We start from the raw sequence: 23,917 nt of genomic DNA on the forward strand, positions 1-23,917 counted from the left end.
GGAAAGTTTGGAGACCCCTGATGTACAGCATTTCATGACCGTGCAATTGTCAGTTAAAGTAATGCAGCGCCGTATAGAAAAAGGCCTGCTCATGTAGAGGGGTAAATCTTCCCTCACAACTACTACAGTCACCTTCTTGCTCTATTCTGTGCTCCCTTTCTGACATCTCCCTCACTGGATCCCATCAACCTGAGCAAGTTAAGACCCATCTCCTTGCTCCCATTTACCACTAAACTTTTAGAACTCCTAGTCTACAACCATCTGAGCTCCTACCTCACTGACAACAACCTTCTTCACCCCTTACAGTCTAGCTTTCGCTTGCTACACTCCACAGAAACTGGCCTACTAAAACTCACTAACTGCTAAAACATATGGCTACTAGTCCATACTTATACTACTAAATATTCCTAATGTCTTTGATACTGTTAACCATTCCCTGCTTCTCAAAAAAATCCACTCTCTTGGCCTCCAAGACTCTGCTCTTTCCTGGTTCTCCTTCTACCTATCACAGCATTTCTTCAGTGTTACCCTCAACTCTGTCTCCTCATCTTTCTGTAGAGGTCCCCCAAGGTTCTTTCCTCAGACCCTTCTTCTTTTCCATCCACACCTCCTCCTTTGGTCATTTGATAAACTCCCATGGCTTCCAGTACCATCTCTATTATGATGACACCCAAATCTATCACTCTACTCACCACCTCATCCCTTTAGTCTCCTCTGCTCTTACTAACCTATTAACAGACATATCAGCATGGATATCACACCATTTTCTAAAACTCAATTTTTCTAAAATTGAGCTCATAATATTCCCTCCCGTGCCCCCTCCCCTGACTTCTCTATCAAGATACAACCATCCATCCCTACCCTCATGTCGGGGTGCTAGGGGTAATCCTGGACTCTGACCTGTTCTCTCAGCCTCAAATCCAATCACTGTCTAAATCTTGTAGACTTCACCTTCAAATATATAATATAATATATAATATCTCCAAAACACACCTCTTTTTGAAACCAATAAGCAACTCACTTACTCCCTTGTTATCTCTTGCCTTGACTATTGTAACTCTCTCCTCATAGGCCTATCTCTATGCACTCTATCCCCGTTCAGTCTATCATGAATGCTGCTGTCAGACTCATCAACCTTATCAATTGCTCAGTGTCTGCCACCTCTCTCTGCCAATCCGTTCACTGGCATCCAATTGCCCAATGAATAAAATTAAAAATATTAAGAACATACAAAGCCATTTGCAACTCTGCTCCAAGCTACATCACCAGTCTTGTCTCAATATGTCACCCAAATCATCCTCATTGCTCTTCCCAAGACCTCCAGCTCTCTTGCTCCCTTGTCTCCTGCACACTTGTCTCCAGGCCTTCTCCAGAGCATCCCCCTTCCTCTGGAACTCTCTGCCCCAATCTGTGGGGTTATCTCCTATTCTGTCCACTTTTAGGCAGTCCCTGAACACTCATCTCTTCAGAAAATACTTTCCTTCCTTCAGCTAACGACTGAAACTTTTATTTCTCCCATCAGATCATCCCTCACACTTATTAACTTTTGTTCCACTTGCCGTTCCCTATTAGATTGTTCCCAGGAGCAGGGCCCTTCTAACTCTTTTGTATTGAATTGTATTGTTGCTATACTGTCTCCTTGTATATTGTAAAACTGTTGACTGTTTATAACTTCTGTATAATAATAATTAGTCTTTGTTTTTATCTGCCTGGAGTTTTGCCGTAAGGTGCCTATACCAGCTTACTGTCCTAGGCAAAATTTTCTTCAGATGGTTTTGCTCATGGTACAGTTATAGCCATGGAGGTAGAGGACCAATAATGTGGATTGCAGATGGAAACAGCAGATCTGTAGATATTCAACTCTTGTCTTTGGACAATTAGACCTACTTGACCTATTCATAATATTCAAACTGACATTTCAAATGTACTTTGACAATCAAACTTCTCCAAACTGAAATCCTGTAGGTGTGGCTATTCATTTAGTGAAAAGAAAAGATGCATTTGGTAAAGCTGTATTGCACCACATTCACAAATAGGAATCAACGTTTTGTCATGCAATTGTAATTTTCAAGTGCATGTTTGGACATACTGTAGTTGCTTTGTAGTTTGCAGTATTAACAGCTGTTAGTTCTGATGTCTTGTTAAATTAGGCCTGTTAGTTGACTTGATTTAATGTAACAGGTTTGTTCCCTGGAGGTTTGTTCCTTGGAGAATGTTCATTTTATAACAATAAATTATACCAGTATTACATTTTCTTGTAGCATTGACCTGTCCAGAGGGAAAGGAATACCAGCCTTGTGTACAGCCCTGTGCTGCCAAAACCTGCTTAAACAAGTGGTACTATGAAGAGTCACCATGTTCCTACTTAAGGGAAGATTGTGTCTGCAAAAAGGGAACCCTTCTCCACAGAACAGATTCTGAGCTGTGCATCCCAGAAAAAAAATGCGGTATTGTATTTTTCTCAACACCTTTAGCACCTGCAGCCTAAATCTTTAGCTGATGTATTCTGTAGGGGCTCATGTACACCAGCATTAGCTCTCTCTGGAGCAAATCCAAGTTGATTAATTTTCAGAGGGCGTTTGACACATGGTGAGTAGGCATTTTGCCTCCTCATTTCCTGTTTTAACCCTAAAAACCTGCACCATTGCAGCACAACCACATGCAATGCTTGCAGTTGTAGCATGGCCCATTTAGCTGAATGGGTTGCATTTGATAAACCTCTTGCCTGCTGAACATGGTAGAGGGTATACATTTTGCCGCAGCATGTGTATACCCCCATATAGTTGCCTTTGCAGTTTAGGGGGGTGGTTGGGGGAAATTAAAACTTGGCTCAACTGCCTATTTTTTTTAACCCCCCTCCCAACCACAAATGTAAATAAGGCCTAAGTGAGGGGACAATAAACAGCAATCCCAGGCAACAAGTGCACCTAGTCACTGAACCTCTGTTTCCCTCTACATGGTAGCACAGGGGTGGCAGCGAGAATCACTAGAATGAACCCAGCAAACTATCCTCACCTATTCAGCCATATAATTGTAGTTCTGTGTAATACGTTAAAGCCATTTGTATACAACTCTCCACATATGGTTTGAAATGATTTGTTTCCTGAAGCCTATCCTGTGTAGCTTATTCCATTTTGTAGGCATCACAAATCAGAATGAATCTTTCATTAGAATCCAAACAATGGCTGTCCGAGACTCTTAATACTAATACTATGATACTTTAAAATTTCTGTATATGAAAGACAGCATGGAGCCTTTAGTGGGTGTGTAAGTAGCACATTGTAAGCAAAAGAATTCTCAAATTTTGGATTAAACCCCAAAGCAGAATTGGTAGGGTTTGTTCCATGTATGTATTTCAAAACTGTAGTGTAACTTTAAAGACAGTCCCCAACTAAACACTTTTTATGAAAGATACATAAGTAAAAACATGAGTATAACTGAGTAAAATCATAAGTCTTGATTGGTGGTCTCTTTCATTGACCGAGCAGGTCAGAAATTTGTACAATGAGCTGCGCCTGCACAGCTCACTGTAGAAGGGCAGACAAGCAGGTAGGTAACTTTAATGCAGAAGAGACAGAGCATGTTTGTTCTGCATTAAACTTTCTGCCTGTTCGCCCTTTTTTAATATTTTACCCAAAGTTTCACTTGAAAATGTCTCCCCAGAGTATCTGGTTTGCATAAAGGGTTAATTGAACTATGACTTTTATTTTTATACATCCAGAACTGAACAGTTATAAATGTCTTTCTACACAGGCAACATTATAGATTGTTCAGACATAGGCTGATCGTTTTCAGGAGTTTATTTAACATTCAGGTTCGATCTAATGTCATTTTGATAATTAAAGAGATGTGATGAGAAGGGGTGTCCAATGCTGTGCCAGTTACTAGAATGTTAGGTCAAATGAATATACAGTAGTACAATGGCCAGATATTAAAACAGGCTTCAAAGTTAAACATAGGCTGTGTTTCCTATCTCAGCATGCACTGACAATGAAGGACACCCACGTGAACCAGGAGAAGTATGGCATTCATCTGTTAGTAAGTGCTGTCTCTCAAAATGCCTAGAGAATGGCACTGTCATATCCCCAGAACCTGAGTGCATGGAGGAACTAGTGCCAACTTGTGAGCAGGAGGGAGAGACTCTTATCAGCATTATTGAAGGAGGATCGTGCTGTCCAAAGAAAGTCTGCGGTATGTAAGTCCATGAACAACACAAATTCTATATTAGTGCATATGATACGTGTGATTTTCATAAGCTGTGTCTTTGACACATACATAGAAAATAAAGGCTTTTAGTGGGAAAGTATAGTGTATAGCATTTGTTATACACATGTTTAGCTTGTAGGGATTCTAAGAACTAACAATGCACTTTGCTTATTTTCTTCCTTTTAATATGTTAAAGTTTTTTTTTATTTATCCAAAACCTTTTTTTTAAAGCTTTGGACAGAGTAGGGAAGGGTTAAAACCTCTCTCTGGCAAGCTGTTTTTTGCTATCTGTATACTATTGGGGAAATTTTCTTTCACTTCCAGTCTCAGAGACACAACAGGAAGTATAAGGCAATCTCCCAGAGTGAGGGGAAAAGGTGTCCTCGCCTCTCGTTCTAAGCTAATATTTTGAACTTCTCCTACCAAAAAAACATACCAGGTGTCTACCTCTTCCTCACTCTATCCCACACTAATAAAAAGGTTTTACCTAGAGATATAGTTTCAATAATCAGTTGAAAGTGTTATATCTGCTTGATAAGCATGAACAATACTTGTTGGTACTTTTTAAATGGAACTTTCTCAATCCTACATACTTAACCTCTTGCCAAACATGCTATAACCTAATGACGGTCGTCCAGTTCTGGGATGGCATCTATTGACATCCTCCAGATCTGCACCCCCCCCCCCCTCCTGTGGCATGCTTCAGATGCGCTTTGTGGTCATTGTATCCCTTGGACACAGCTGATCACAGACTGAGGTAAAGAGCCAATCACAGAGGCCCTTTACCATGTGATCAACTGTGTCCAATCACAGCGGATCACATTGTAAACAGGATTTGCCGGTTATCGGCAGTCCATTTAACATGCTGACAGTGTGTGAGGAGAAGAGAGCGGGTAAATGGCAATCCACACAGGGGATATCTACACTGATAATCAGGGCATCAGTGCCCATCAGTGCTGCCTTTCAGTGCCCATCAGTGCTGCCTATCAGTGCCCATCAGTGCAGACTTTCAGTGCCCATCAGTGATGCCTTCAGTGCTGCCTGCCAGTGCCTCCTTATCAGTGCCATCTGTAAATGCCTCCTCATGAGTGCCAACTATCAGTATTGTCTATCAGTGCTACCTATCAGCATCCATCAGTGCCACCTATCAATGCCCATCAGTGCCCTCTATAAGTGCTGCATATCAGTGCAACTGCATCAGTGCCGCCTCATCAGTGCCCACCAGTGCCACCTCATCAGTGCCCATCAGTGAAGAAGGAAAATTACTTATTTACAAAATTTTATAACACAAAACTAAGAAAACCTCTTTTTATCTTTCAAATTTTTCTGTTTTTTTGTTTGTTTAGCAAAAAATAAAAAACCCAGTGGTGATTAAATACCACCAAAAAGGAGCTCTATCGGTCTCAAAAAAATTATAACAATTTCATTTGTGGACAGTGTTGCATGGCCTTGCAATTGTCATTCAAAGTGCCACAGCACTGAAAGCTGAAAATTGGCCTGGGCAAGAAGGGGGTGAAAGTGCCCGATAGGCAAGTGATTAAACTAGCCACACACTAATAGATTTTCAAAACTAGCTGTTGTATCAATATTTGTTTGAACCAACAAACCAACTCTACCTGTAACTTGAAAACAATAATATTGCAGTGCTCTCTAAGAAAATCCAAACAATACCTTCATTGTAATTAAAATCCCATAAACTCCTTATAGCATGCCATGAGACCTCCACTCCAACTTTCCAAGCACTAAATAGAAAGTGAGCCTCCTTTAAAAAAAAGAAAGTGGGTCCACTACTGCACTTAATAGTCCTCCCAAGGTGCAACAGCAGATCGTGCAAGCTCTGTTATGTAGGTGTAATTAGAAGAAGATAAAACTGCTCATAATTTAAAATGGTTACTTTACTAACATTTAGAAATAAAAACAAGCGATTGCACTTACAAAAGATGCCTCAAATCTCTGCACTAAGGTAGCTGCAGCATATAAACTGTCAGACCCCTGCTTCACCAGCCTCCCGAACTGTTAGAAATTCATTTGTTCAAGAAAAATTTGTCAAAGAATATATTTATGGTTGCATAGGTTATGTACTGACACACGATTTACTTTGGATTTTTTGTTATTTATATATTATATGTTTATAGAATGTAACATAACCTTGTGTGAAAGACCCATAACCTGTAAGATTGGGGAAAGACTGGTTGCAGATTATATACCAGGCACCTGCTGCCCTCAGTTTCACTGTGGTGAGTATTTCTGTTCTTTAATGTTATATTTTATCCCACAGGAAATCAAAAAGTTAAATGTAACACAAACCTTCTGTAAATGCTTTAATTGCTTTATTCAGTTATACTTTTGCTATTGGATACAGCCTGGAACTCTTCACTTAACACTTGCTCTTTGAAACACATCACTCATCATATACGTTTTGCTGCTATTGGATAGAGCAGCTATTCCTACAGAACAAATTCTAATCCCAACAATCCATGTAGTGCTGAATTTGCTGACTTATGCGTTCACATCTGATTAATACATATGGATATGCTGCAATAGGCACTGCAGGATCAGTTCACTAAGACATAGTGGGCTGATTTACTAAAACTGGAGAGTGCAGAATTTGGTGGAGCTCTGCATAGAAACCATTCAACCTCCAGTTTTTTTGTCAAAGTTGAAGTTAGAAGCTGATTGGCTACCATGCACAGCTGCGCCAGATTTGGCACTCTCCAGTTTTAGTAAATCAGCCACACTGTGGGGTTTATTTACTAAAGCTGGTTCATGGTAGCCAATCAGCTTCTAACCTCAGCTTGTTCAATTAAGTTTTAGCAATAAAGCCTGGAAGCTGATTGTTTTCTATTCAGAAGTGCACAAGATTCTGAGTGAACCAGCTTTAGTAATAAAACCCCTGTATGTTAACTTAACAGCATGGATTTTTTATAGTCATTCCATGTTCCATTTTCACATGGAATCAATATTTTCTTTGGAAATGGATATTTAGTCATTAAAAGACTTTCTTTTTCTTCTCCTCAATAGGCACGTCATGGCACCTCATAATTATTTCCAGACTCAAGCCTAGTGATATTTTAAAGAGTGAAACCTGTACGATATTCTTTGCCAACTGACCTTTATATACAAGGATTTATTTACTAAAGCTGGTTCACTCAGAATCTCGCGCACTTCTGCATGGAAACCAATCAGCTTCTAACCTCAGTTTGTTCAATTAAGCTTTAGCAATAAAACCTGGAAGCTGATTGGATTCTATGCAGAAGTGCACAAGATTCTGAATGAACCAGCTTTAGTAAATAAACCCCTGTATGATAACGTAACAGCATGGATTTTTTATGGTGATTCCATGGTAATTTTCTCATGGAATCATTAAAAGCCTTTCTTCTTCTTCTGCTCTCCTCAATAGACACTTCATGGCACCTTATAATTATATCCAGACTGAAACTAGTGATATTTTAAAGAGTGAAACCTGTACGATGTTCTTTGTTAACTGACCTTTACATACAAGGATTTATTTACCATAAATAAAAATCCAGTTTTAATGTGATGTTCCTTTTCAGTCATAGCTTTCCTTCACAAATGGGTGTTAAAGGGTCAATTCAAAAAGTGCATTGGTTAATTTGCCAAATGAATTCTGCATGTAAAACAATCAGCTTCTAACATTCTAACAGTTTGTTCAATTAAGCTTTAGCAATAAAACCTGGAAGCTTATTGGTTTCTGTGCAGAATTCATTTGGTGAATTAGCCAATGCACTTTTTGAATTGACCCTTTAATGCCCATTTGTGAAGCAAAACTATGACTAAAAAGGAACATCATATTAAAACTGGATTTTTATTCTGCTATAAAGGCAATTTGTGCAAAGAAAAATTAGAAAAAATGTATTTATTTTATAAGTTTAACAATCATGATAAGGCAAATATCAAATAGCAGAAGGGCAAAGAAAGGTAACCACTTCTAATGTGTAGCTTCATTGGTATAGATACAGTTCATGAATACTGCTTTATTTTACTTCTGCATCATTACAAAATAAATCCAATTTTTTCTTAACAGTATGTGACCCATCTGCCTGCCCAGTAGCTTCACATCCAGAGTGCAAAGGGGATCAGATTGCTGTCCTAGTTAGAGATGATGATCCATGCTGCTTCAACTACATCTGTGGTAAGCATTGAATACTTTCCAAGACAATTAAAAACAGGTAGAGGGTCTGCTATGGTGTTTTAGTTGGGGTTGTTTCTTTTTTTGTAAAATGAGGTGTCATCCATATGTTTTAAACACTTCCTCTCACATTGTATAGAATTGTTTGAATACTACTCCACAGCTTGTTGTATCACTAAATATTCAGTTAAGTTTAATGGCACTTAGTAGTTAACATCATAATGTCCTGGAAAACCTGGCTGATATTGTCTATAAGTAGTTGCTCTATATCAGTGCTTCCCAAAGTGAGTGATATTGCCATATGGGGTGCTGGAACAATCAAGGGGGATGAAGGGGGAAGCCTACTGACCGACATATATCGGATTGGATGTCACTCCACTTCCTCAAACTAAATCTTTCCAAAACTGAGCTCCTAGTTTTCCCCCCAGCCCGTGCCCCCCCCCCGACTTCTTCATCACGACCAACAACGCCACCATCAGTCCCACCCCGCAAGCCAGAGTACTAGGTGTCATCCTAGACTCCAATCTGTCTTTCCAGCCCCAGGTCCAATCGCTGACAAACTCATGTAGACTCCACCTCCGCAACATCTCCAAAATACATCCGTTCCTAACCTCGGAAACCACAAAGCAACTCATTCACTCCCTTATTATATCACGACTTGACTACTGTAACTCCCTCCTCACCGGCTTACCTCACCGCAGGCTATCCCCCCTTCAGTCTATCCTGAATACTGGGGCCAGACTCATCCACCGTACTAGCCACTCTGTATCCACCACCCCCCTCTGCCAATCCCTCCACTGGCTTCAGATTGCCCAACAGATAAAATTCAAAATGCTAACACTGATGTACAAAGCTGTTCATAACACTGCCCCAAACTACATCATTGATCTGATATCCAAATACCACCAAAAACGTACTCTCCGCTCCTCACAAGACCTCCTACTCTCTAGTTCCCTGGTCTCCTCCTCCCATGCCCGTCTCCAGGACTTATCCAGGGCTTCCCCCATCCTCTGGAACTCCCTACCCCAATCCATCAGACTATCACCTACTCTCCTCACCTTTAGGCGCACCCTGAAAACCAATCTCTTCAGGGAAGCCTACCCCGCCCTCAGCTAATTGCAGGGTCTCCTCCACTCTTACTACCACTCCATCCCCCACAGCTATTTCCTCCTGTACCACTATCCCCTCCCTCCTAGATTGTAAGCTCCAAGGAGCAGGGCCCTCGAACCCTTCGTGTATTGAATTGTATTGTTACTGTACTGTCTTGTGTACTGTCTCCCATTATAATGTACAGCGCTGAGCAAACTGTTGACGCTATATAAATCCTGTATAATAATAATAATAATAATATTAGCCTCGGGTGAAACTGGGGGGTATTGGACAAAAATAAGGGGGCAGTAAAGGCATAAAGAAATACTGTTCGTACATGTTTCATCTGTTGTGTAACATAGAAATAAACGTGCAGTGATTACTTTATTTTCCAAATAAACACACAAAATACCAGTTATGACCAATCAGTGGTCAAATCTGCTGACAGGTCTTAAAAGATCAACTCCAGGAAGAAAAAAAAAATTGCTTGCAGTGGTGCTGCTCCTGCACTGCAAGGGTCGAATGCTCCTTTTTGTCTGGAGGAGAGGAGGAACCCTTATACTTACCCGACCCTTACCCTTGGCAAACGGCACTCCCTTACGATCCAGCAGTAGACTGTTCTTCGTGTCTTCATGTCCAGAGCATGACTCAAGACCTCTTGTACGGAGAGGAGTGGAGGATTGGGTAAGTATATCTCCTTTCATCTTTCCCCTAGACCAGTGGTCTCCAAATGTGGCCCTTGGCTTGCCTTTTTCTGGCCCTGGTGATACTATTCCATCACCTGACACCTTTAACGGGGCACTTTTCCTCCCACTGACATCATCAATGGGGCACTGTTCTTTCCATTGGTACCAACAAAGGGAATTCCTTCTATTCAAACAAATGATGGGGCATTGTTTATGCACATCAATGCCTGAGCATTTTCTACTCCCATTGGTCACAGTCTGGCCCACAAATTTGTCATTGCATCTGTTTGTTCACTTAACAAAGGAAGATTTCCAGGGGGATATTGAGTATTTTTTTTTTCTGAAAAGGGGGCAGTACACCAAATAAATTTGGAAACCTCTGCTCCATATGCATAAATCATGCACTGTATGTATGACTTGTTCAGATTACCTGAAGATTTACAGAAGAATTGACAGCATTTTTGTTAACCTGTTTTAGATTTAACCACTAATCTGATTTAGATGCCTTTTAATAAACAATCCGTTACTTTGACTGACCTTTGAAGTGAACTTATCAATCACCGCACACATGGTTAACCAAATTTTGACCTATTTAAACAAAAATCCAATCATAATATACTAGAAGAACATATTGTTCTGGAGTTACATGCTTTTAGAATTTTCAATCTATAAGAAGCATGAAATCTACAGAACGTACTGCATATGTGTACTTTATTACATTTACTACAAATATTGAATGTACTAATACAATATGAATACACTACCAGGGGCAGACATACAATTTGTTCAGACCTAGCACAAGGAACTCAGGGGCCCCTTTATACTACATGAGGGTTAGATGAATCCTGAGACCCCTTCCATTGTCTTCTAGACATGAACACAGCCTGTTCTTTCTAGCTGTCAATATATACACAATAAATAAGTGTTTTCACTTGGTCAGCAGTTGAATAATGGCTCCAAATATTGGTGTTGCTTGAGGAGTCCTTGGTGAATTTGTCTGCAACTGCTTACCACATATCACAACACCCTCTCCTGCAACTTACTTTAGGATTTGCTATGTATAGGAACTCTGCTTTCTAGAGTTCCACTTAGTCACATGCTAAATGTCTCCTAGGTATTCACTGTACTCTTGAAGCACACCCATACCTGGAAAGCAGAAATATTAACTGATCATTGCTAATCTTACAATACTTTAAAAAAAATAACAATGCTCTTTGGATGTCTAGTCAAAGGTTGTCCATGTGTATGCCAATTTTCCAGCAATTTCAACCAACTTCCAGTCACGAAAACTACCAAATGTATGAAAGCAACCAGCCATGTATGAGCCCAGACTTAACATAGGCCAAGCCACAGAATGATTTTAGTATAATTAGAAAAACCTTGTGTAAGATGTTTTAAATAGAGAGAGATGTTTTGGGGGAGAGTAGTTCCGTCCTTATAGTGTGGGTTGCCTCGGAAGATCTGCATGCCTAAATGGCGAATGGGGAGTATCACATAAATAGATCTGCCAGTTGTACACCACAAACAGAAGAGGCAGAGATGGAGATTAATCCACATTTTAAGCTGGTCCCGTCTGAGTTATTTCATAAAAATTAGTGTTTTTTGAATTAGAATATTTTCCAAAAATATAATAATCATTTATTGTACACATGTAGTTTGTGAATCCTGTACAGAACCTGTTCCCGTTTGCAGAGAAGGAGAGATCCTTACTGTTGATATGAATACTACAAGCCAGTGCTGCCCTCGTTATACCTGTGGTAAGATTTAATTGAAGGTGTAATTGTTTTTATGAACAGAAGATACATTTTTTTCAATGCAGCTACTGTTCAACATATTTTATTTGTTGTTTTACATAGTGTGTGAAGAGAACCTTTGTCCTACATCACAGCTTTCTTGTATGCCTGAGACACGGCTGGTTAAAAAGAGGAGAGATGGAACTTGTTGCCCAGACTGGTATTGTGGTCAGTATGAAACTATTTGCTTTTTGTCTTATAAATACAGTGAATTATTGGTTTACATACAGTTGAATAAAAAACAAACATGTAAATAACACAATTCACATTTGTACATGTTAGTACATATTTCTAGATAATATTCCAAAGAATTTCACATTGTAAGCAAAACCATTTATGGCAGCCCTTGGCCCTACATGAGCAAACAGTACAGCCATACTTCACACATACACAAACAAAGGCTTATTTGGGTGTAAACTGATCATAGGAGGAATCTGAATCTACTGGTTGAAATACAAGCACAATGAAACACATAGGGGTATATTTACATAGCAGTAAATGCCAACAATTGATTCACCACCAGTGAATGTTTAGTAAAAGACAAAATGTACTGCTTTATAAACATACCCATTAAAGTGCATATATACTCAATGGGGTTGATTTACTAAAGGCAAATAGACTGCAAGGGCATTTGCTCCAGAGCTTAGTAAATAAGGGAAAGCTCTGCTGACATCCAGCATCGAATCATGTGCAAGCACAAATGTGTTTTTTTTTATTTTAATTGCATATGATTGAGTATCGTTATGAAGCTTCACCTAATGTACTAAACTCTGATGTAAACGACTTTGCCAAGTGCAATTGTAGTTACAAAGTGAACATTTTTTTACCTTTATTAAATCAACCCCTAAATCTATATTTTCAGTATGTTTGGCATTACACCTCACTGCATGCAATTCTTTTTTTGTGAATCTGTTGCACAGTTTTGTACCTGGCAATACTGCAAGTAACATCACTCCCTGTTGCAGGATGACAATGCTAAACCACTGTCTGTCAATTAACTGCAGTGTTGTTAGCCTGCCATATGCACATATGCATTAGGCTGTATGGTGTAAACCTGATAGGCAGCCCAACAACCTGGTGTGGTAAGTTGGGCTGTTGAATTTCATTTAATCATCTTTGTGTTGAAAACCACTTTCTTTTTTTTTGTTCAGTTCCATGTCAGCTGTTCTTCGCTGATCGTCATAGTACATCTTGTATGCAAAACGTAATGAGTTTGGATATTAAAAAACTGCAGTCTATATGCATAGAGTATCTATTCAAATATTTGTTTTGAAAACAACCTAGATACGTGTAATGAGTATAGATATTGTGATAGTAATATTAGTATTGCTATGTTTATTGCACGTATTTCATAGTATTTTACATAATTCATAGATTGCTGCATCATGTCTTAAACATGAATAGAACAACTGAAAAAACATCCAAAATATGTGTGCTGTATTGCAATTATTGGATTGATTTACTAAAGGTAAATAGGCTGTTCTCTCTGCAAGGGAATTTTGCTTGCACATGATTGGATGATAGAAGTCAGCAGAACTTCACCTCATTCAGTATGCTAAGGGAAAATTTCCTTGCAAAGTAAACAGAGTATTTCCCTTTAGTAAATTAACCCCTTTGCATAGGATATGTATTCAAATTTACCAACTGGCTCATTTTCTTACAGAATGTGACTGCAGAAATGTGACTAATGTTGAATGTTCTCTGGTAAGAATATATTGTTTATAGTATAGTTTGTGAATTTTAGTTTATAGACCTGCACATCTATGTAACTTGAGTAGTTATTTTAAAGCTGAAGTCCAGAAAAACTGCTAAATACACAGATGCAATCAAGGGCGGACTGACAACTCATGGGGCCCCCGGGCAATAGGGGATCATGGGGCCCCTGTGTCCTTGCCCAATCTCAAAAAAGCCTATGAAAAAGGTACCAGGGGCATCTCATGGGGCCCCCTACTGACCCCGGGCCCTCAGGCAGTGCCCGAGTTTCCAAATGGTCAGTCCGCCCCTGGATGCAATATATATAAGGGAGCTGTCTTGCCAAATGATTTAGATGTATGTATGTCCATGCAGTCCTGAAATTTACACAGCTTTACCACAGCACACAGCCCAGTTTGGCAGGGCAGAAGACCACTTATGAGTCTTTTTCCTTCCTTTGTTTACGACTAGACAGTTAAAGGAGAGGTGAAATTCTGATTAGCTCACCTCTCTATCACTCTGCTCTTCTTCTATGAGCATGCTCCTTGATGGCACAACTGACTGACTCCTTGTGCTGCTTCTTCCTCTCCCAATCAGAGCTTTGCTGTAAAGTGGATTGTAAGAGGCTTGTAGTAGGTCAAATTCAAGTACTTACACTACTTTCTGAAAAAAAAATGTATTTAATTATTTAATAATAAGTACAAAGCTGCTTTAATTTGGATCTTTTATATTTGCCTGACGTTCACTCATCCAGTGAAAGTACATGTACATTTGTTCTGTGCGAATCGGGCAAAAAACAAATGTAAATTGGCAATGTCGGGGTCTGTTTAAATGTAAATAATTGATTTCAAACAGAAAATACCACATTTGGCCACTAAGTCTAACACACAAGTTTAAATTTCCTGTAGCAAATCACATTAGCATTTAACTGTAAGAATACATCTTAAGTATAACTATCTGCCTTACAGGTGAACATTTTATATTGAACTTTATCAGTATACTTCATATATACAATTATAATATGTTAACAATAAATACAACTAAAAAAATTATTTTTGCTTCAAACAGGGAGAATATTGGAAGATTGATACAGACTGGCATAGTGCTTGTGGATGTACTCACTATATTTGTGGTATTTGATTTATTTTAACTTGTTTTTCTTTGCGTGAAAGCAATACAAAAAAGGTGGTAGGTGATTGAGCAGCCTGTATGTAAAGTTATATTGGGCTCTGCAGCCCAGATGTGAAGATACAGACCAGCCTAATAAGCTATCTGATTTTTGTACCAGGATTACTCAGGACTAAGGCTAAGGTTCGGATTTGCCATTTCCATGGGTTCAATGTGAATCCTGTGGGTTCCATATATGCATTCCTGATGCGTTTATGTGCAGATTCACCTAGGGGAATTTTTTTAAAACAATAATGCACTGCATGCTTGGCCACAGGCTTGGTAGGGCTAATAAGGGGACTTTTGGTTCCAGTGCTGGATCCAAACCCCATTGAAATCAAGGGGTGCCAAATGTTAAAAACCAATAATGGGCATTATCCTGGCTAATAGACATGGCTAATTTGCCAAACAAGATACATGGGTGGCTTTGCACTGCCCTGGGAGGGGGGGGGGGGGCAGTACATATGCAATAACATTTTTAAAAAATTTGTTTGGCAGTGAGCAACGAAAGCATCATTCAAAATGTAAAATTCCTTTAAATAACATGTCTGGGGGATGCTCTTAACATTCCTGTGAAGTGACACATCTGTATGATGTATTCAGCCTACAACAGTAAAACTGACATTCCCTTCATCTATAACAGACCTTTATCCTAGAAGAGGGTTTGGTATATATTTCAAAGGGGACCCCACACACACAAATAAAACACATGGGTGGGGTTCCCAACATAATTCTTACTAGGCCCTATGGTCTGTTATGAATTTAAAAAAAAGATTTGCGTGGGCCCCTTCAAATTTTATCCCAGACATTCTAGGCTTCTGGTCTTGTACAGATTTTAACCATGGGACCCATGCAAATATCAAGAACAAAGAAGCATGAGGGCCCCTCCAAAATCCATACCAGACACTTATCTAAGCATACAGCCTGGCTGGCAAGGAAAGGGGGAGAAGAACCATGAACCTGAACCATACCAAGTCACATGCCCTTAACATGAGCGGGGCCCCTGGCAATTCACTTTGGCCCCATGTTAGGAGGAAAAGAACCTATTTCCCAAAACCCTGGCCTGTGGTTTGGGTGTCTGCAGGAGGGGGTTTATTGGAATCTGAAGTTTGCCTTTAAAAATAAGAGGACCCCTTGATACTGCCCCCATGTGAATGGTTAAGGGGTACATAGTGATGTGGATTCTTGGGGGGAGACCTCACACTTTTTCTTGGATTATGCATGGGGTCCCCTTCTAAATTTCATACTGGCATAACTATTCCTGGCCACTTTGTTTATGTGGCTGGGTATTTCTGGATAGTAAATTATTGCGGCTGGGCATCTGCCACTTCCAGGAAGTGGTTGCCACTTCCTTAACAACCACTAATGGTAGAGGAAGGAATTTGTCATATACAGTACATTAGTGGGAGAAAACCCTACTATATTCGAAATATGTTTACCGAAGCAAAGGAATGTGACATAATTTCTACTTTCAATGGGAAATGTTTTGTCACTTTCACACCTGCAAATCATGTAGTATTTCGATATTTTTGTCCATATTTATATGAAGAATGGGTTAAAAGTCTGAAAGAATGCCTGAACAAGTATAACTAGTGTGAATCTTGTGCAAAAACAACTATAAGTAGACCCCTGTAAAATAAACTAAATTAAACATACCCTCTTCAAAAAAGAACATACCCTCAAAGTATAAAAGTATGCCAATTTTGTCTGAATGGCACAATAATAAAACTTGAGAGTATTCAAAGGTAAAATCTGTCATTCTGATTCACTCTGTTCATGCCTATTTAGGATTAGAGTATGTTGCTTGGTGTTATGGTTAGAATTGTTTGAAAGGTTAGGCTTACTTTTAGTTGATATTTTAGGGTAAAGGGTGTTAAATTGTATGTCCAGCTGAAACTTGTTTTCTGCTTGTTGATAGAATGGGAAAGGGTTAGAACCCCTGTTGGATTTGTACCACTACATGTGGCTCCATTAGAGAGATTTGCCATCACTTCCTATCCTGCTGACAACATTTTACCAGACAGTAAGTGAGGGGAACTCTTCAACAGCAATGCAGACAGAAATAAAAATGCATTTCTTTAGTAGAGTAGGGGAAAGCTAAACCCCTGCAAGATTTTTGATTGTCTGTGTCCCTGTCGCAGAGTGTCTATCACTTCCTGTCTGGTAATTCTGTTGTGAGTACAATTCTCTCTAACAGAGTCCTGGATAGTGGCAAAGACCCCACAAAGGTTCTAATCCCTCTAAACTCTACCCAAAAGTAAAAAAAAAAACTTTTTGGCTAGTCATGCACTTTTTTGGGTTAATTTAGTTATTTTCTATTAGAGTTAAAGTTAGAATATTTTTATAGGTTAGGAATTAAGTCTAGTTACTTGGTAGGTCAGGTTAGTACTCTTACAATTAACTACATAATTTGATACTAGGGGTAGTATGGTAATAGTTACAGTATAGGTTTAGCATGTTTTTAAAGCAGACAACCCCCCCCCCCCCATATGCCATATTAAAACCGCCATGATGAATGAAATAAATATAGCAAAATACATAAATATTATTACTTGCTTTATTTTATTTTTTTATTACATTGGTCCATTCCACCCAAAAAGAAAACCTGCTGCTGCTGCCATTTAACAAAAATGTTCTCCATGGCCAGTTTATTCTGCATTTTCTGGACTGGCCCACTGATGACAACAAATAAAAAATGCAGTGCTATCAACATAAAACATGTGAAATTCAACATAAAATGGTCTCCAGATATCCTTTTGCCTATCAGTACCTGTGCCAATTAATACACTTTGAAATTGCGTGAACATATATGCATAAACATACTATAAAAACACTGTGCAAAATCAAACATATATAGTACTGGTTTTCTAAGTCCACATCCAGCAGTGCTCTGAAATGTGCTGTGTTTTAATAGTCTGAACAAGTATATGATCCTCTCCGGAAAGTTCACTTCAAACATATCTTTGACTTCAGTGAGATTCCAAAGTGACCCCAAATCTGCCTGTACTTGCCAGATATCATTGATCTCTTACTGAAATAAGATGGTCAAAATGCACTCTTGGTACTCTAGGGTCCTCAGCAAGATATAACCAACCCCTGTGTCCCTGTAGGTACTCACATTCCCTCAAATGAGGAGAGAGTGCCATGAATGGAGGTAAAAGAGAGTCTCCCTAGTGTAATACTGTTTATTACTGTTTATTACAAGATTATAATAAAGTTTGATGCACTCACTTGCAAGTATGCCAGACAGTGCCCGAAGAACAACAATGTATAAGTAATCCAGGAAGTGCCAATACACCTTAGCCTGCACTCCAAAGACCAGAAGTGACATCACTTTGGCTTCTTGGAGTGCATGTTGTGCTGAAAATTGTTGGGGAAAATAATAGTTATACCTAAAATGACATCAGTTCTAATAAAAGTTTCAAAGAAAAAAAAAGGATATAGAATATTGAGGACATTGGAATAATAGACGTGTAAAATCTGCTATGTCAAATATTTCAATAAGTATATTGTTCATATTTGACATGTGTTTTATTATTATATTTTTAGAGAAAGAAGAAGTGTGTGTATTTCAGGGAGTTACAGTGTTGCGTCCTGGGCAGTCGCTGATTCATTATTTGAATGGGGAAATGTGCTACACCGTGGAATGCTTACATGAAAAAAATCACACAACTGGATTTTATTCCATGGAAATATTAATGGTGAACTGTTCAACACAATGTGCTATTGTAAGTATTCATTAGTTTACAAAATTGGGTACAATCAGAAGTTAAAGGAGATGTAAATTTTTAGATTGGACTCCAACCATTTTCTACTCTTTCCCATGGTAACACTGGCTACTCCCATAACTAGCACTCCCATAACTAATTATGTTAATTAAATAAACTGCCAGTGATCACTGAACACCTTCAGTTTGTAGCTCCATAGAAAATCATTATACATGGCTTTATTTCTACAGTAGCTAAATACAGATCACCAGAGACTAAAATAGCTACTATTACAACTTCTGCAGGTTTCATTGTAGACTTTGTTTCTTCTTTCATAAGCGGAGGGATTTTTTTTTAAGGTGAATACAATAAGTGTCCTCTACAGAACTGTGGCTTAAGGCAAAATTCTTCTACACCAGCTGGTAGAGTTGTTGTTTCTAAAGCTGGGAGATTTGTGAATATGCCAAGTAGATGAGCCCCTAAACCAGTCATCCACAATACTTTGTTGCCTATGCCAAGCATAGTTTGGGACTGTCAAATCTGGACCTGTCCTAGACACAACATCATCCTGCTGACACTTTAGATACACAAAGGAAGGTTCTTATTTGTTCATGGGAGCAGTATTTATTTTCCAGATTTGGACCACTCAACTACAACATACTTATTTGAATGCTCCCACCTTTAGATTGTGTAACTCTTAGAGCATTAGGGTTCCAGAAACAGCAAATTACATTATGACTATGTCAGTTTCTGTATATTAAAAAAAAATGTGAATGCATATCGTATAACAAGTTATTATTAATCAGCTGTAGCCACTAGGACCAAGCCATGGTCAGAATGCACATAAAATGTTGAGCTGAGTTTATATGGCCGTAGAGACACTGAAAACATTAAATGCATGTCTGATTATAGTAATAGTCATTACCACATAATATAACTCTATTATTTTGTCAAAGAGGACAGTAGTAGTAGAAAACGGAAAATAGGAAAAGCTAACCCCCTCCCCCTTAGTGTAGTTTCCATATGTCCAAGATATATTTTAGTTTATATTCTGGGCCAGAAGTAGAATACCTAGAAGATTATAGGTGGCTTATATTGTGACGCATATGAATCCTAATAGTTATGCATTACAGTTTAAAATTATGCCCACTGAAGTGATGTTCTGTAATGCACAGAAAAAAACCCAACTGTAATGCTTTAAGCTGAATCCCGAGCAAACATATAAAGTATCAATTAATACAGACATATGCTGAAAAATCATTAATGTAACTAGTGTAAGTATCAACTTCTTGTAAGCCCGTGTTTTGTAAACTGGGATAGGGCATCTGGTCTGGATTCAGATGTTTTGCGGTCTATCTTACACGCCCAGAAACATAGGTGAAAATAAATAATACAGGCAATATATGGGGTGAGAAAAGGATCTCTGTAACAATTTACTTTGATAAATACCATTTATTTCATAGAACCAGGTTTATATTCCATCTTCAAACAATCAGATGTGCTGTGGGTCCTGCAAGAATGTATCATGCACCTTATACAGTGATAATGGAACAATGACTATATTTGAGGTGAGCCTATTTAATTACCAATATTTTCAACTTTTGCTTAATATGTAAATGCTGTGCCAATTATAATTTGGCTTGAACTTAAAGTGATGCTAAAAGTCCTTTTTTTTGTTGTAAAATAACAAACATGTCTATACTTACCTGCTGTGTGCAGTGGTTCTGCACAGAGCAGCTTGGATCCTCCTCTTTTCGGGTCCCCCGTAGGCTCTCCTGGCTCCTTCTGTCTGTCTGGTGCCCCCACAGCAAGCAGCTTACTATAGGGGCACCCACTGCTCCATGTGTCCATTCATACACAGAGCTGCAGCTTGGCCTGGCCACATCCCCTTTCCTCATTGGCTGACTGGCTGTGATTATCAAAGGCTCCCACTTACTGTCTCAGTCAATGAGGAGGCAGAGACCCAGGAATGCACAGGCTGTTATTCACATCGCTGGATCACGATGCAGCTCAGGGAAGTATTGAGGGGGCTGGGGGCACTGCTGTACACAGAAGGTTTTTTACTTCAGGCATAGAATGCATGACAATTTATATCTAAATCAGCTAAAGAGCATTTATGAAAGGTAGCAGTTTTTTTTAAAATGTTATTGTTAAATGTAGCAGCATGGCAAGGCTTCTTCTGATTTTTTCATTGTAATAGAATTCACAATTCAGACTAGTCTTTGTGCCATATTCATATACATGTATAGCAAGGGATGAGTGAACCATTAAAATTAATTAAATATGTGCTAAGAATTTGTTAATAGTTATGATAAACATGTTCATGTAATTACATAATTAAGTTTGAGTACATATAAATGATAGCTAAGAATAACTTTTAGGCCATAAACCATTGGCTGTGGGCTATTACATTGTGATATGTGATATTGCTATATATTAGTTACATATTCCCTGATCTGTGGAAACATTTAAAAGGCAAACGTTAAACTCTAAGCAGCCAGAGTTAAACCTGACAGCACATGTGATCATGCTTTCATCCTTGTTTGCCACACCACAAGTAAAGTTTTTTAAAACACACTTTTTTGTATTGTCAACACTTTCTTATCAGCTGTATACATTTCAAGTGCATCAAAATGGAAGGTGGCCAATGTATAATGGTTAATGTTCTTTCTAAAGCAGCCACAGCCTGAATAGAAAAGTGGGTTCCCTGCCAGAAGCTACAGAGTGAGACATTGATGACTGTTGATAAGCAATGTTCTCATTGGAGATGTCCAATATACACCCGTTTTGAGTCAGACTTCTAGTTCTGCAATTAGCAAAGCCCATGCTTTTCACTAATTTGGGGAGCTCTGGCTCTGACTCAGTGGGGAACATGTCAGATTTCTGTAAAGAGGTCAATGCTTCCCCACAGAGAGCAAAGGTCTCACTCCTGCACGCTCCGGCACATTTACTAGAGCCTTAAGAAAAGGTCCAGCTCGCTACTTGCGGTCAGGAGGTTTCCGATCATGTGACCGTCGTGACCGCAAATTACGACGGTTACATGACCCTAAACCCTGCCCTGCCTCCCGGCATCACAAATTAAAAAGGCCCGCAGGCCCCGTTGCCAAGGGGTTAAACTGAAAATGTGATTGGGCTTTAAAGGATAGTCCTGGTTAGGCCTTATTATAATGAAGCAATTACCATTTTATGAGAGTGAATATTTTTATTTGGCCACTCATACATGTGATGGTGAAGGGAATTTGGGCTGTGGCGGTGGTAGTGGAGGGGGCATTTTATTTGTGAAAGTACATAAAACACAATATTTTCTAAGAATCTATAAAATTAAAAGTGATTAAATATTAATTTGGGTCTTGGCGATGGTCAAGCAGTTTAGCTCAGATTCCGTATCCACTTGATGTGGTTTTGAATTTGAACTAATTGGATCTTTTTGGATATGTGTAGTAATATTTTAAATTTCTTTCAGAAACAACTAGCAAAACTTAATGTCTATTACAAAGAGTGATTTGTCTTTCAGGTGGGCAACTCATGGATTTCTAATTGCACCAAGTACGAGTGTACAAAAACTACAGTAGGTGCCATGATACTGGGTTCTAGCGTTGTCTGCCCTCCTTTTAATGACAGTGAATGTCTAAAGGTTTGTGTTGTCAAAGATAAATGCTTTCATGATTTACTAATACAATTAAACAGATAGTACAACTGTTTAGTAACTACAATATACAATGTATGTATATTTCATGCTTTGGAACTCTTTTTAGATGTGTTCACTGTTTCTCTATTGTAATAGTTTGATTGTAATAAACATGTTTGTAAAGTTTCGCTGGAAAATCTGTTCTGCATGTGATGACTCCCAAAGGTGCTGAATCTGCTATTGTACCCAATAAGACAATTATTCCCAGGCAACATCATGTTCTAAGTAACCTTAAAAAACAACCCTACTGTGTTCCTGCAGTAGTCCTGAATCTGCGTTCAGAAATACAATGTGTGATCAAATGCTGGTGGGGCTGACTTGCCATGATAGTTTAACAACTTTTGAATCCTTCATGCATATAAAATGTAATTTTATTTTCTGAAAAAAATATTATTTATATCCAAAAGCAAGATCTGCTCTCTGCTTTTTTGTTTTGCTGCAGCCTATGCTCCTGGGTATTTTATGATCTTCTTTGATGGATTTTATTTGTTTTTCTTTAGAGATGTCTTTTAGTTCAAAAACAGAATGTGTTGAGACTTATTGAGCACTGCTTCAGTTGGAATTCAGAAAGATGTAAATAATACAGAGGACATCAAAGACTTGATAATGCCACTCATTAAGCAAAGGAAGCTATAGAGATCTCTAGATATAGTTGTCTATTTGCTGGTAAAATACAGGTGAAACTCGAAAAATTAGAATATCGTGCAAAAGTTCATTTATTTCAGTAATGCAACTTAAAAGGTGAAACTAATATATGAGATAGACTCATTACATGCAAAGCAAGAGGGTTCAAGCTGAGATTTGTCATAATTGGGAAGATTATGGCTTACAGCTCATGAAAACCTCAAATCCACAATCTCAGAAAATTAGAATATTGTGATATGCAATATCTAGGCTCAAAGTGTCCCACTCTAATTAGCTAATTAGGCCATAACACCTGAAAAGGGTTCCTGAGCCTTTAAATGGTCACTCAGTCTGGTTCAGTAGGAATCACAATCATGGGAAAGACTGCTGACCTGACAGTTGTGCAGAAAACCATCATTGACACCCTCCATAAGGAGGGAACGTCTCAAAAGGTAATTGCAAAAGAAGTTGGATGTTTCCAAAGTGCTGTATCAAAGCACATTAATATAAAGTAATGTGGAAGGGAAAAGTGTGAAGAAAAAGGTGCACAAGCAGCAGGGATGACCGCAGCCTGGAGAGGATTGTCAGGAACAGGCCATTCAAAAGTCTTGGGGACTTTCACAAGGAGTGGACTGAGGCTGGAGTCAGTGCATCAAGAGCCACCACACACAGACAGATCCTGGACATGGGCTTCAAATGTCGTATTCCTCTTGTCAAGCCACTCCTGAACAACAAACAACGTCAGAAGCGTCTTACCTGGGCTAAAGAAAAACAGACCTGGTCTGTTGCTTAGTGGTCCAAAGTCCTCTTTTCTGATGAGAGCAACGTTTGCATCTCATTTGGAAACCAAGGACCCAGAGTATGGAGGAAGAATGGAGAGGCACACACTGCAAGATGCTTGAAGTCCAGTGTGAAGTTTCCACAGTCTGTGTTGATTTGGGGAGCCATGTCATCTGCTGGTGTTGGTCCACTGTGCTTCATTAAGTCCAGGGTCAACGCAGCCATCTACCAGGAGATTTTGGAGCACTTCATGCTTCCTTCCGCAGACGAGCTTTATGGGGATGCTGACTTCATTTTCCAGCAGGACTTGGCACCTGCCAACACTGCCAAAAGCA

At 39.0% G+C, this 23,917-nt stretch overlaps 1 protein-coding gene across 1 annotated transcript in view; it reads left to right on the top strand.

Annotated features, from left to right (window-relative positions):
* The window catches only part of OTOGL (otogelin like), a 204,650-nt gene that overhangs the window by 166,571 nt on the left and 14,162 nt on the right, over nt 1-23,917 (top strand). The window contains exons 44-54 of the mRNA XM_089652693.1: nt 2,262-2,447; nt 3,979-4,191; nt 6,342-6,443; nt 8,252-8,359; nt 11,787-11,888; nt 11,988-12,092; nt 13,588-13,628; nt 14,685-14,748; nt 18,333-18,511; nt 19,954-20,058; nt 22,005-22,124. Of these exons, the coding sequence (XP_089508819.1) occupies nt 2,262-2,447; nt 3,979-4,191; nt 6,342-6,443; nt 8,252-8,359; nt 11,787-11,888; nt 11,988-12,092; nt 13,588-13,628; nt 14,685-14,748; nt 18,333-18,511; nt 19,954-20,058; nt 22,005-22,124 (1,325 nt within the window). The remainder of the gene's footprint in view (nt 1-2,261; nt 2,448-3,978; nt 4,192-6,341; nt 6,444-8,251; nt 8,360-11,786; nt 11,889-11,987; nt 12,093-13,587; nt 13,629-14,684; nt 14,749-18,332; nt 18,512-19,953; nt 20,059-22,004; nt 22,125-23,917) is intronic.

The sequence above is a fragment of the Staurois parvus genome, unplaced genomic scaffold, assembly GCF_062004578.1.
Source record: "Staurois parvus isolate SC_StPar_1 unplaced genomic scaffold, SC_StPar_1.0 ptg000025l, whole genome shotgun sequence".
Taxonomy (NCBI): domain Eukaryota; kingdom Metazoa; phylum Chordata; class Amphibia; order Anura; family Ranidae; genus Staurois; species Staurois parvus.